General features: G+C 35.7%; 1 protein-coding gene across 18 annotated transcripts in view; it reads right to left on the bottom strand.

Annotated features, from left to right (window-relative positions):
- MBNL1 (muscleblind like splicing regulator 1) overlaps window positions 1-13061 on the bottom strand; it is a 170510-nt gene that overhangs the window by 33035 nt on the left and 124414 nt on the right. For 9 of the 18 annotated variants that reach the window (XM_087725364.1, XM_087725370.1, XM_087725355.1 and 6 more), the window contains 2 exons: window positions 10870-10962; window positions 6719-6781 (listed from right to left, as the gene is read on the bottom strand). The exons of 7 other annotated variants lie outside the window; for them this stretch is intronic. In XM_087725364.1, coding sequence (XP_087581490.1) covers window positions 6719-6781; window positions 10870-10962 — 156 coding nt within the window. The remainder of the gene's footprint in view (window positions 1-6718; window positions 6782-10869; window positions 10963-13061) is intronic. 2 more of the 18 variants (XM_087725359.1, XM_087725363.1) reach the window with 1 other exon arrangement.

Below are 13061 nucleotides of genomic sequence, written 5' to 3' on the forward strand. Positions count from 1 at the left end.
GGGATGCTGCAACCATCCTAAATACATGCCAAACGCCAATGAATTTTGATCATATGGCCATAGAGATGATGCAATGGTTTAAATGCAAGTATTCTTGTAAATAACTGTTTCTAGTGTCTTTTATCTTCAGTTACTAAAAGAATGCTTATAAGTTGAGAACTACCTGTAAGTTGTAGTTTAGCCCTCAATCTTTCTGGTTGTCAGACCAATTTTCTGGTCTATTTTTCTCTAGTTTTGCATACTTCTTCATTAGGGTATTTTTTAAATCCTCGTTTCATATTTTTAAAAACATTCTACATGAAAATTATGCATTTATACACATACATGAGTATGTATATTATGTATTTATACACACACACACACACACACACACACACACACACACATGCAGGTCTTGGTGCATTCGGGGTCTTTTCCCGTGTAAGATTGAGAGTATCTTGCCGACGTTTTGAAAAGACCCGAATATACCAAGACCTGCATACCTGTACCCTTGAAAATCTACAAAAACAAACACACACACACACACACACACACACACACACACATATATACATACATATATACATACATATACATACATATGCATATATATACATACATACATACATACATACATACATACATACATACATACATACAGTGATGAAGGCACAGAGTTTTGCCAAATTCAAATCCAGAAAAGAAGTAAATTTCAGTCTTTATACTGGTACTGCTCACTTTGAAATGTAAATTTATTACACTTTCATAACTGTCCTATACCCATTCCCTCTTAAGAACTTCTGAATATACTAGATTTATCAAATGACTGCTACTGTTCACAACTCAATAAATAAACAATGATGTATCTTTTATGTTTAGAAATAATCAGAACTAATCTCTGAAGAAAAGTATGGATGGATTGTACTGTCTATGGAAGATCTCACAGCAAGGGAATTATTAAGAGCTAAATGCTATATTGAGCTTTTAGAGAAAACAAAGGGAAGCAAATAAAGCCAGAGTTTTGTGATAACCTAATTGCCCAGGCAAAATGTTTTGTAAAAATTAATAGTTATTTATCTTGTTAACATGTCCCACATTCTTGGCAGTCTTATCTCCTTCCTACTCTTATACATGAAACATTATTGCCTAAAATCCTTCTTGAATTGTAATATGTAAAATGCAGTAAAGGAATGAGACCAGCGTTCAAATATGCTGATGCCAACTGGGGTCAAGCATAATAATGCAGGCAGCTAAGACCTTATCAGAGAAGTTATCATAAAGCCACTTTGGTATAGTACTTAAGGTGCTGAAAATACAAGCCAGGTGGGCTGAGTTCTAGTTATGACTTAGGTATGAAAAACTGGTTGGATAACTTTAAGCCAATCACTCTTTTTCAGCTTATACAAGGCTATTGTTGTGGGGAAAATAAGAGGAAGGAGTACCAGGTGTGTTCATCACTTTGAGTTACTTAAAGTAATAAAGGCAGGATAAAAATCTAATAAAAGTAAATGTTTCCCTGTCCAGTTGTGTCCAACTCAAGGGGCCGTACTCATCTCAATCTCTTAGCAGGGGGCACCACTGTTGACCAAAGACATTTCTATAGTCATGTGGCCTGCATGACTATATGCCAAGGCATATAGAATGTCATTAATTTCCCACCAAAGTGGTACCTATTTATTTATTCTCACTTGTATGCTTTTGAACTACTAGGTGGGCAAGAGCAAGGTGGGCAAGGATGGATGAACATCCCGTCATGCAGTGCTCAGGTCTTGAACCTGGGCAAGTCAGTGTCTTTAATCACTGAACCAACACATCCCCCACAAAAATCTAATAAATAAATAACTAATACAAGACAGTCAATAAAGAAATCACAGTATTTTATATAATGAGAGAAAAGGAAGATCAAACTAATTCTGGACCAAGTAATGTGGATTAGAAAATTTGGTCTGAGTTACTATTTTTTTCTAAAAAGATTCCAAAAATCATAATACACAATCTTAGAAGTCCCTAACATTTGTGGGAATTAAAATGGGATTTTATACTGATTAGCATAATAGTTTTGTTAGACGCTTTTCTTCCCTGTAAATTATTTTGCTTTCAGCTCTTTAACAAGAGCTGTTAAACTTTCAGGAAAGTTTTTGTGGGTACTTTTTTTTTTTTAAAAAAAAAAGAGAAATCAATTATATACTCCCAAATTCCACCTAGGCCAGAGGTCTACACTGCAACTGGCTCTGCTTTATGGAATGTGCCATTTGCCATGAGTAAAACTTCATTTTAGCATTCTTTTAACTCCCTAACTCTCAGGTTTCTGGACTAAGTAGAAACTCTGCCCACTTTGAAACCTGAGTGTATATGTGGTTTATTCTGCTGCTCTCCACCGTGTGAAGTTTATCTTCCTTCACAAAACTTTCTTTTGGGATTTGCTTCATGCTGAAAGATGCTTTCTAATTAACCATAATCTTCAATTTATGACTAGAATTGTGGTCAGAATTTCTGTCACTAAGCAATGAGGTCTTAAATGAGCCATCATGTTACTGTGACCAATTTCACAACATTTTTGGGGGAGCTGCTGTTGTTATGCTGTTAAGCTTTGGCTTCCTCATTGACTTTGTCCAAAGTTGGCTACGAAAATCACAAACAGTGACGTGATACCAGAATCCTGCTACTGTCATAAATACACAAATTGTGATCATGTGACTTCAGGCATAAGTGTGAGGACTGGCTGCAAGTCACTGCAAGACTACGTATAAGACCAAACAGTTTCCTCCTCCTCTCAACCACTTTCTTTCCTGTCTAGGGAGGATGAAAACAGTGAACAGAGGAAAAAAAGAGATGGAGTAAAGGAAGAAGAAGCACTGCATGGAGGAAAGAGTTCTGTATAGAGGACTTCTTGCTGGAGTAAAGAACTGTACATAACTACTTATTACTTATAAAGATATTTATTGCACCAATGAAACGTTTGCTATGAAAGGGGCTCAGGTTTATTAGTTTCTTGGGAAGAAAAGGGCACTCTACTGTCCTTGGAGGACTTTATGTATTCCTACTGATTAATATTAAATATTATTATCTACTGGGGCTAATCTACAAATCTCTGAATGTATGTAGGAAACATCTATTACTAAATGTAACCATCAAACATTCAAGGAAGCATTTTTCACAGTAGCTCATTTCTCACTTCAACAAACCAGTAACAAAAGATGGAAAGCTAAGACATCAAATAAAAGTATCCAAGGCAGGGCTTATGTGTAGTAATAGACTCAGCAAGATCTTATCTAAAGTAATAGCAATGTATGACTTTATTTATGCTATTAAATTTATATCCCACTTGTTTTGTACATCTGAAATCAGGATGCATAATGCTTCTGCAGCAACAGCCTAAATTTCAGTAGGAGAGGCTGATTCAGAAAGACCTTAAACTAATTCACTGGGCCATCTACTGTATGCATTGACTAGCTTTGATTCTTCAAGTTCTATGATGCAATTGAAATTTCAGCTTGGGATCCGTACTAGTACATCCAAGATAGGTGCACAGTGCATGATGTTATGATTATTCTCCCTTCCTTTGAGAATAAAATAACCCAATGACTAGCATAAAGAGGTTTATGTATTTATTTGGGGTGGTGGCAATTCAACATTTAAATAATCTGACAGAATGTATTTGGAATAGTACAGAATATGAATGAAAGCAATCCAACCACATTAGCATCATTTTCCTTTCCTGCACTGCAGGATATTTAATATTTTAAGCATCATTGCTCTGTACAGTCAGATGGACCGAGCAAGAATGAGAAAGTTACCATGCTGTTAAATTGCAGCAGAAGACAGAAATATTCACTTCAATGACTGCTGAGTCACTGTGTGTGCTTAGTGACTAAATCAAAATGAAGGTCCTCAATTCCCTTTTAGTGATTCTGCATAGTGATATAGAATCATCCGGCTTCATTTTGCATGACACTCCTCATGTATAGAGCACAATTTATGGCTGGTTTTCCCAGGTGCAAGAAGTGTCCTCTCTTATTTCATTGTGGAGGTTGACAAAAGACAAAAAAGAGAAATCAAATTGTTTTATATAAAGGTCTTCCAGCTGTTAGTTTACTATGACAGTGTTATGAGAGATATGATGCAGTTGTAGTACAGTTATCGTTGAAGGAGAATGGGGCACTATTTTTGATTGATTTCCAGTTTTCTGGTAAAGACTTAGGTAAGCTGTCAGCTTTCCATAGCAATTTGATATGACCCTGCCAAGATTTCAATAATAAGTGGTGATCTCCACTTTAAGGATCTCCTCATCTGCACTTTGAGAGATATATTTGTTTTGGCCCCAAATAAAGCCATCTTCACACTGCTCTCAGCTATGGAATGCAGAGTCTTGGGAATTCAGCCTAACTGTTTTGGATACCAAGCATGAAACAGATGTTGTTTCATTTGCTGTTCACCCTACAATCTGTTCACCAAAACTCTGTTTACTGTTCATTTGCTATCTTTATCCTCCCCGATTCATCTAGTAAAAATGAGCAGGTGTACTGATACAACACAAATCGATTCATGGATTAGTCCGGGGATTATTTCACCTTTCTTTCAATCATTTGGAAGTCACTTTTTGTCCACCTAACTCAAGGTTATTGCTGTGGAGAAAATAGGAGGAGCAAGGAGTATTCGCCACTTTGAGCTATTTATAAAAAACAATAAAAATGGCATAAAAAATCTAAAACTAAAAGTTCAGCAGAATTTTTTTGCAATCATTGATTCCTTTAAAAAAAAACACAAATCTCTTCCATTTATGTTAAGTGAAAAATTCAGGTTCTTTGGCCTAAAATAGTAAGTTAGGAGGAATGAAGATTATATATCACCAATGAAATCCCAGAGGACCAATGTGAAAGGGTGATGCGGTTTAAACGGTATGTATGTATGTATGTATGTATGTATGTATGTATGTATGTATGTATGTTATAATCAATGTTAATATCATGGGAAAGTTTGCCTAGGATCTGGTGTTTTCTCTACCTTCAAGAGGAATTCATATCATTGGGGGATAAGATGTGAAAATACTGCTTCTTTTTCACATTTTTCCTTTTATAATAATAGAACAGATCAAAAACTAAAGGCCCGTCAGGGGATAGACAAGTCACATAAGCAGGTATAGCCTCAGGTCTCAAAATAACATCCTAACCCTACATAAATCTGTCAACTTCTCAACACCAAGAAAGGGAGAGAGCTCTTAGAGCATCAGATACTATGATTGAAGTATCCCTTTCATGCTTATTTTAAATGTCAGAAACCCAAGATGCAGGAATCGCTTCCAGAGGTAGCAAACAAGAGAAAAAGTGGTAGAGCGAATTAGCTTAACTGCTCACTATAGATAAAACCACGCGGATATCAGAGCCAAGTTTTTGCAAATCAAACACGTAAGGAACGAAACATGACATGCTACTTCTGCTCAGACTCAAGATGAATCCAGATGTTTGAAGTTTTTTTCCCAATCCACAGACATCCGTCAGATGGGATTGGACTGTAGGACAAATCCCATGGGTCCTGGACGTACTGGATTTGTACTCCTAATATATTTAGAGCTAGTAGGCTGGAAAGAAATGGTACATATTTTCTTTCAATCTCTTTCATGTCCTGTAGCAATTTTGTTTATGCATTATTATTATTTTTGCATAAAGGAATACTTTACTCTAAATGATGACATCTGATTTTTCTTTATGGTGCTGAGAAAAAATTGTATGCATTACCAGCACATTTACTTCTTTTAAAAAGAATGAATATTAAATTTATATATATATATATATATATATATATATATATATATATATATATATATATATATATATATATATATATATATATATATATATATATATATATATATATATATATAAGAAAACCCTTAATAATACATTACCAATTAATAAATCATCAAACTATTTGTGCATAATTTAAAATATTGAAATTTACTAGGTTGCATAGGTAAAGGTAAAGGTTCCCTTCACACATCGTTCAGTCATTCCTGAATCTAGGGGACGGCACCCTCTCCGTTTCAAAGCCAAAGATCCAGTGCTGTCCAAAGACATCTCTGTGGTCATGTGGGAATGACCAAACGCCAAAGGCGTACCTTCCCACCAAAGGGGGTTCCTATTTTTCTACTTGCATTTTTACATGCTTTTGAACTGCTAGGCTGGCAGAAGATTACATACAGATGACATTATGCCTTAAACAAACCCACTGAAGCCAATGGGATGTAGGTTAATTATGACAAAATTAAGTTTCATGTTTCATTTTTTTTGCTTTGATAATACCGATTACATATTTATGAGTCATCATCTTTACTCTCAATAAAAGACAAAATTAAGTACTTTAGTTTTCTCCCCCTCCTCCCATTTATCTAATTTTGATTTATCTTAAGTTTAGCTCTGACTGGATCAAACTAAATTGATGAGTTCAGCACTCTATTAAGCCTCAATGTGATTTACTTGAGTTTCCTTGTAATCCAGCCATTATGGTTTGTAAACTATGGTTTACAGGTTAGATTCTTATTCAAATACAGCTTTATTATTAAATAAAACACTGTTAGCCAGATCAGGGCATAGTATAATGCTTGAATTCAACTGCAACTTAAATAAAGTTAAAGGACTTCTGTAATTAATAAGAAAAGTAGAATGGCAAAGAACAGAACTGAGATATCATGACGTGCATAAACTTGTAACTCCTAAGCAGATGTTGAACAAAAAACATATACCTCGTGAAGTGGAGCGCAAACAAAGACAGGTCCAGGGGTGCCGCTTGGACTGCACTCCTCTTGCTGTAAGAGTATCAAATTAAAGGACCTGGATTATGAAACTTCTATAGTTGCACATTGATCAAAATCAAACTACTCTAATATTTCTATAACTATTTTAGCACTGAGAACAGCACTAAACAAACAGGAAGAGCAAACTATGTAATAAGCAAAACTTAACTGCATGATCTGCATATTATTTTCACAGGGAACGGGAACGAAAGTAAAGTTGGTAGATATGCTATGTATCTTCTGCTCTGATCCTGAAACTTCCAGGCCCCCAAATGAAACCCTCCCCGCACTAAAAATAGAAATGAGTAAAGTCCCATCTGCTTTCCTTCAATTCGGTCACTTTTTGCTATTACAAATAGCAATAGCAGTTAGACTTATATACCATTTCATAGGGCTTTCAGCCCTCTCTAAGCGGTTTACAGAGTCAGCATATTGCCTCCACAGTCTGGGTCCTCATATCACCCACCTCGGAAGGATGGAAGGCTGAGTCAACCTTTGAGCCAGTGAGATTTGAACCGCCGAACTGCAACTAGCAGTCAGCTGGAGTGGCTGCAGTACTGCACTCTAACCACTGCGCCATAGAGACTTTGCTTTTATTCATAATTGAAGGGGAAAATCTGATAGGTATAACATGTTGCCCTTATAGGTGGGGATCAATTTAAGGCAAGAAAGAAACTTAGAAAATAGCAATCTTTTGAGTGAAATCTGAGGTTTTAGAGTCAACTGAGAATGCATCACATAAATAATCAATCCCTGCCTTGGACTATATATTTCACAATCTGTCTGACTGCTTGGTTAGAAATTATGAGAGACACAGTGCTGTCATTGCCATATATTACCCTTCCTTGGAAAGGCTAAATAAATCATGTATTTATAGCGTGTGCTGGCTCATCTATGTCTCATATTAAAGCCAGCATCAATGGGCACATGCTGCATACAAACAATGGAAAGGAAAGATAAACACCTATCACTGTCTGCTCATTTGTTTTGGCTTTTTGTTCTTCTGGAAAGTAGGTAGAGGACAAATGGCTGAGAAAGAATGACGTGAAAAAGATAGAAAGGACTACTCTTGGCCTCTTGACTAAGTTCCCCCGCCCTCCCATCTCCTGCCTCAAACATGAAATATCCCCTGCTCCCACAAACATGAGTATGCAGTCTCAGAAAGGAAAGGAGCAACTATGTCAGAATGCCATGAGGTGTATAACTTTATAGAATACAATTAGCAATTTAGCAATTTAATAAATTTGTATGCCGCCCAATCCCGTAGGACTCTGGGCGGCTTACAGAAACAAGATAAAAGTAAAAGTTAAAAAATAAAGAGAAATACAATTTAAAAAACAACACAGCATACATTCCATTTAAGTGGGGCTGGACCTTGTTCAACAGCCCCAGGTCTGCCGGAACAGCCAGGTTTTAGTGGCTTTTCGGAAGGCCGAGAGAGTGGGAAGGATCCAGATCTCTACAGATAGATCGTTCCACAGGGACGGAGCAGCTACAGAGAAGACCCTCCCCCGGGAGGGTCGCCAGCCGGCATTGTCCGGTCGACGGCACCCAGAGAAGGCCCAACCTGTGAGATCTTATTGGTCATTGGGAGGTATGTGGCAGGAGGCGGTCTCTCAGATATCCAGGTCCTAAGCCATGTAGGGCTTTAAAAGTAATGACTAGCACCTTGAAGCGCGTTCGGAGACCAATAGGAAGCCAGTGCAGCTCGCGGAGGATGGGTGTAACATGGGTGTATCTAGGTACACCCGATATCGCTCACGCAGCTGCATTCTGGACCAACTGTAGTCTCCGAACACTTTTCAGGGCAGCCCCATGTAGAACATCTTCATAGATTCATGATTAATATTGGTAATGCAATGATTCATGGATTGCATAATGGTTGTTAAGGCATCAGCCTAGAAACTGGGAATTCTAATCTCTAATAAAAGCCAGGGGGCAGACCTGGACCAATCACTCTTTCTAAGCCCATTACATCTCACAGGGTTGTTGCTGTGGAGAAATTAGGAGGAAGATCTGTTGGATATGTTTGATGCCTTGAGTTATTTTTATATATATATATAAAATAAAGACAGCATACAAATAAATAAAACGAATATTGTATCTGTTTTACATACATGTTCTAATGCATTAACACATGTTTCCTGTGAGACACCTCTATGATGGAACAATTGAATAAATTGTTAATAAATGAATATATTGTTACTAAATGAATCTATAATAAATATAATGTATTACTATATGAGTTTATTGTATTTATGCTATAGGATTTTATGCAAGCAAAACACTAATTTTTTACTATAAAATATAACAATTCAAATGTACGGAAGCATATAAATCATAGCTGGGATTTCTGACCTGAATATAAAAAAACCAGAAGTTAACGTGGCTTTTAAACAAGATGACCTGAGATATGAAAGTCTGAGTGAGATATTTTAATCATAATAGCTGCCAATCTAGATGTTGCCAATCCTGGAAGATTTTTTTTTTTAAAAAAAATGGTTCTGGGAGAGGCAAACAACAGGACAAGGGCTGAGTTTGCCATTGTTGTATGATTCAAAAAACAAGCAAACAAAATTGGTTGGATATTATTGTCTGATAGAAAAAATATCTGGCTGAGAAGAGAAACTGGATTATCTTCTAGGTGAACATGGTATCTTTCCATAGAACTTGTATTATATTCTCAATGAGTTCAAACACTGGACCAAGGATACATGCAAATAATTTAACTCTTCTGAATTTGGGGATTCTATTAGTGGGAGCATAACAGAATAGCCAAATATATTTGGAGGATACCAGAGATAAAAGACCTAATTGGTGTTATATTTTGACCAGGGCCTTCAAAAAACCTGCACAATCTTGTATCAAGTGTTTTTTCCCCCTTATTTTCTTTTTTTGGTCATAAGGCAACTGGACTGTTTTTTTCCTTGAGGGAGAAGATGTTTGACTTCTCAGCCAAGAGAAGTGAAAGGTCTTCTTCCTCAAGGAAAATACATTCCTTCCTTATAGGAAAAAAACATAGTCCAGTTGCCTTTTGAAGAAAAAGCACTGGAGACAACCATGGCCTGGATGAGTGAGAACTTCCATAGATCTGCACAATCTTTGTGTCTCGCCCAGTCCAGATTTGTTGACTTCCTGATTATAAAAGCTGTAATGGGACAGTGTGTTTATTCCATTGTCTTGCTAATGACAATCCAATGATGGAATTCAGTGATTGACGGGGGGGGGGGGAAGCATGAACCTATCAAAATAATATATTCCTTATATTCTTAGTCATATTTCAATGTGATTACAACCTCCAATTTTTATCAGATCAGCTTGCCTTCCATGGTCCTTCACATGTTCTGCTACCATATCTGTAAGTTGTACTTGGTGCGATTGGGTATTATTTCCTATGTTAAATGGTCACGACGGTATTCAATAAAGTGCAGCTAACAATGGAAAGAAGTTTTAATGGGTTCATGCAGAAAACTGATGAAGGCTGGTGGTGGTGGTGATAGGCGAAACAAACTTATTTCCAAAGCAGATCAAGGCTCTTTTAATGCAGGCAAAGGAAGGTGTTACCCCTCTCCCACTTGTATGTATCAAATAAAGATCAGAGACTATATTATACTAGGAAGGACAAAACAATAAGGCAAATGGGTTGGATACAAAATGCAGTAGTTGGATCATTGCTAAATCTGGGAAGAGCCACTATATTATAACCTGTAGCCCTGATTTACTTAAAGCCAAAAGGCACACATACTTCTTTTTCACATCATGGAAGAAAAGGAATTCTTTTCATATTATACCCCTTCAATTATTTTAAGTTTATTTAACTAACTTTCGTTTTGAAAAATGAAATGTTTGCATTGAATGATAGTATGGTATGGTGATAGCATTCCAGTAGCACATTACTATTCATACGAAATCAAGGCTTAACTTTATTGCTGTCAATTTTATTCACTAATTGGTCTAAAGTAAATACTTTATTTGGCATAGAAATGTTAATTATCTGACAGTCTATGAATGTACATTTAATAAGTTAATGTGAGGAACACATTATTTCCAGCTGACAAAGGAAAACAGAAAGAAGACCCAAAACGGTAATATTTTCTCACCTTTAGTGTTTGGTATTGATAAATGCAATCAGTGTCGATGAAATATGCAGATCCCTCCCCCCCTCTTTTTTGGAATGTCTGAGGGATATGGTTCTATGAAGAAATAATAATATAATAATAATAGTAATAAGTTCACTACTTAAAATATTAAACTTAATCATTAATAATCATATTTAGTTAAATGAAAAGGATAAATTGATGATACTAAGGTTTCAGCTGTGACTAAAAGTTATAATTCTAATGAAACAAATAATAAATTATAGGTATCAGAATGGAAAACCTATGGCTTTCTAGATGTTTTTAGACTCCAAACTTTCTCTTGCATGCAGCCTTTTTCAATCTCTTCAAGATGTATTTGGCTATTAATGAGATTTCTGGGCCTTGAAGTCGTCCCCCCACCCCACCGGTGTGGAAGGTGTCAAATTTAGGGAAAGTTGCTTATTCTAAAGATATCCGCAAACCGGCATAGGTTCTCCATTCCAGATTAACATGGTATCATTAGGAAAATGTTGCATCAATATTCCAGCTGACCACTAGCAGCTTTGTAAATCAATTTAAAATAGGGAAACACACAATATAGACAGATTTGGATTCACCTTTGCTTTTTGTTAAGTATTTCTTTAAATCTCCTTACTGTTCCATTATGATCTTAAACTGATGATAGCATTTTGCAATAGGGACTGTGTGTTGCAAACATGCCAGCAAGTGCTTTTAAATCTTTATAGGGGGTTATAACTATATTTTCTAGCTGCATCCAAAGGCAGCTAGTTTTGGAGAACAAAATTTCAGCTTGTTATTTCAGGGATTTCTGCACAGCAGTCTGAAGAAAATTCTTTGAATTACATTTCAAACTGTAGTGTGATTGAATTGTTTTTAAATATTAGCAAGTTAGAACTATGTCTATTTTTCTTGTGATCTTATAGAATAAAATATTTCTACATGAGGAAGCACTACCATAAAATAACTTTTCTTCCCATTATGTCCTAAAATAAAACTTCTTTCAAATCTTACTTGATTTTTAAACTTCAAAACATTGCTATGCTAATATAACTTTAATAGTATTCTTTCATTAACTGCTTTCTTATTTACAAAACATTCAAAGGATTTTGTTCGCATGCCCTTTATTTTTTCCTTCCAACTTATGATTACATAAGGATATCTGTTATCAAATAGCTTTTCATTATTCTTTTAAGCTACAATAAACAAGGCAGATATAGCTCAGTAACAAAATGTCAATTAAAAAATTCTTGAAAGGGGATTAACTCTTTGAGTTCTTGTATGAAACGAGTCAAAATGGAATGTACAGGTTTAGCATTAGGATGTTCCATATACAGTTTCTGTGGAAATCTCTTTTATCATTTAGACAAAAAAAAATATTTTCAATCTTAATGCCTTAAATGTTCCATTTGAAGTTTTTTTTAAAAAAAAAAACAACTATATGCACATTTTGGAAAAATTCAGGATACTAAACATAGTAGAATTTATTATTCATCAGCTGCATTACCATCACAGTGGAGATTTCTGACTAGTTGCCTTATTATTAGTTTAAAGAAAGCATGTTTCAGTTCACTACTCCTGCCAAAGCTGATTTGTTTATCCTGCTCATCAAATTTGTAAACTAAAAACAGAGGATTAAAACCAGGCTTTCAAAGTTGCAAGAACAACTCCAACTCTACCAGTCTATAATAATTTCTGAAAAAACTGAAGTATTTATAGCTGTAAATCCACAAATCAGATTAAAGTCAGGGCATTTGTAACCAATCTGGTATGTGGAGTTGTTGCTTGCTACTTTTCTTACATCTGGATACCTCTTAAAATTAAATTATACTTGTCTTAACCAGACTTACATATAGGTCATTGTGCAAAAATATCAGAGCTTAGGGCTGCCTTACTAACCCTATTTATCATGCAGTAGTTCAACTAAACTCAATGGGTCTATTTTGGAATAAGTCCAAGATATGTCTAAGTCAATTAAAGGCAAGGATGTAAGCTACTGTTTGTCCTGAAACAAAGTCTAAAATTGGATGTCCCAATCTAAGCATCTTCTTCATAAAGGAAGGGAAAATGCTACTAATGGATACTACATTAAATTAATCTTACTTACCACTCAACAAACTGTTCTTGGCAAGTATTATATTTGCAACACAGCCCTAATCCTCCCTCTGAAATCCTTTCTCTTGATATCACTACCA

This window comes from Thamnophis sirtalis, unplaced genomic scaffold, assembly GCF_051295495.1.
Source record: "Thamnophis sirtalis isolate CommonGarterSnake01/CBP01778 unplaced genomic scaffold, rThaSir2_p1.2 scaffold_11, whole genome shotgun sequence".
Taxonomy (NCBI): domain Eukaryota; kingdom Metazoa; phylum Chordata; class Lepidosauria; order Squamata; family Natricidae; genus Thamnophis; species Thamnophis sirtalis.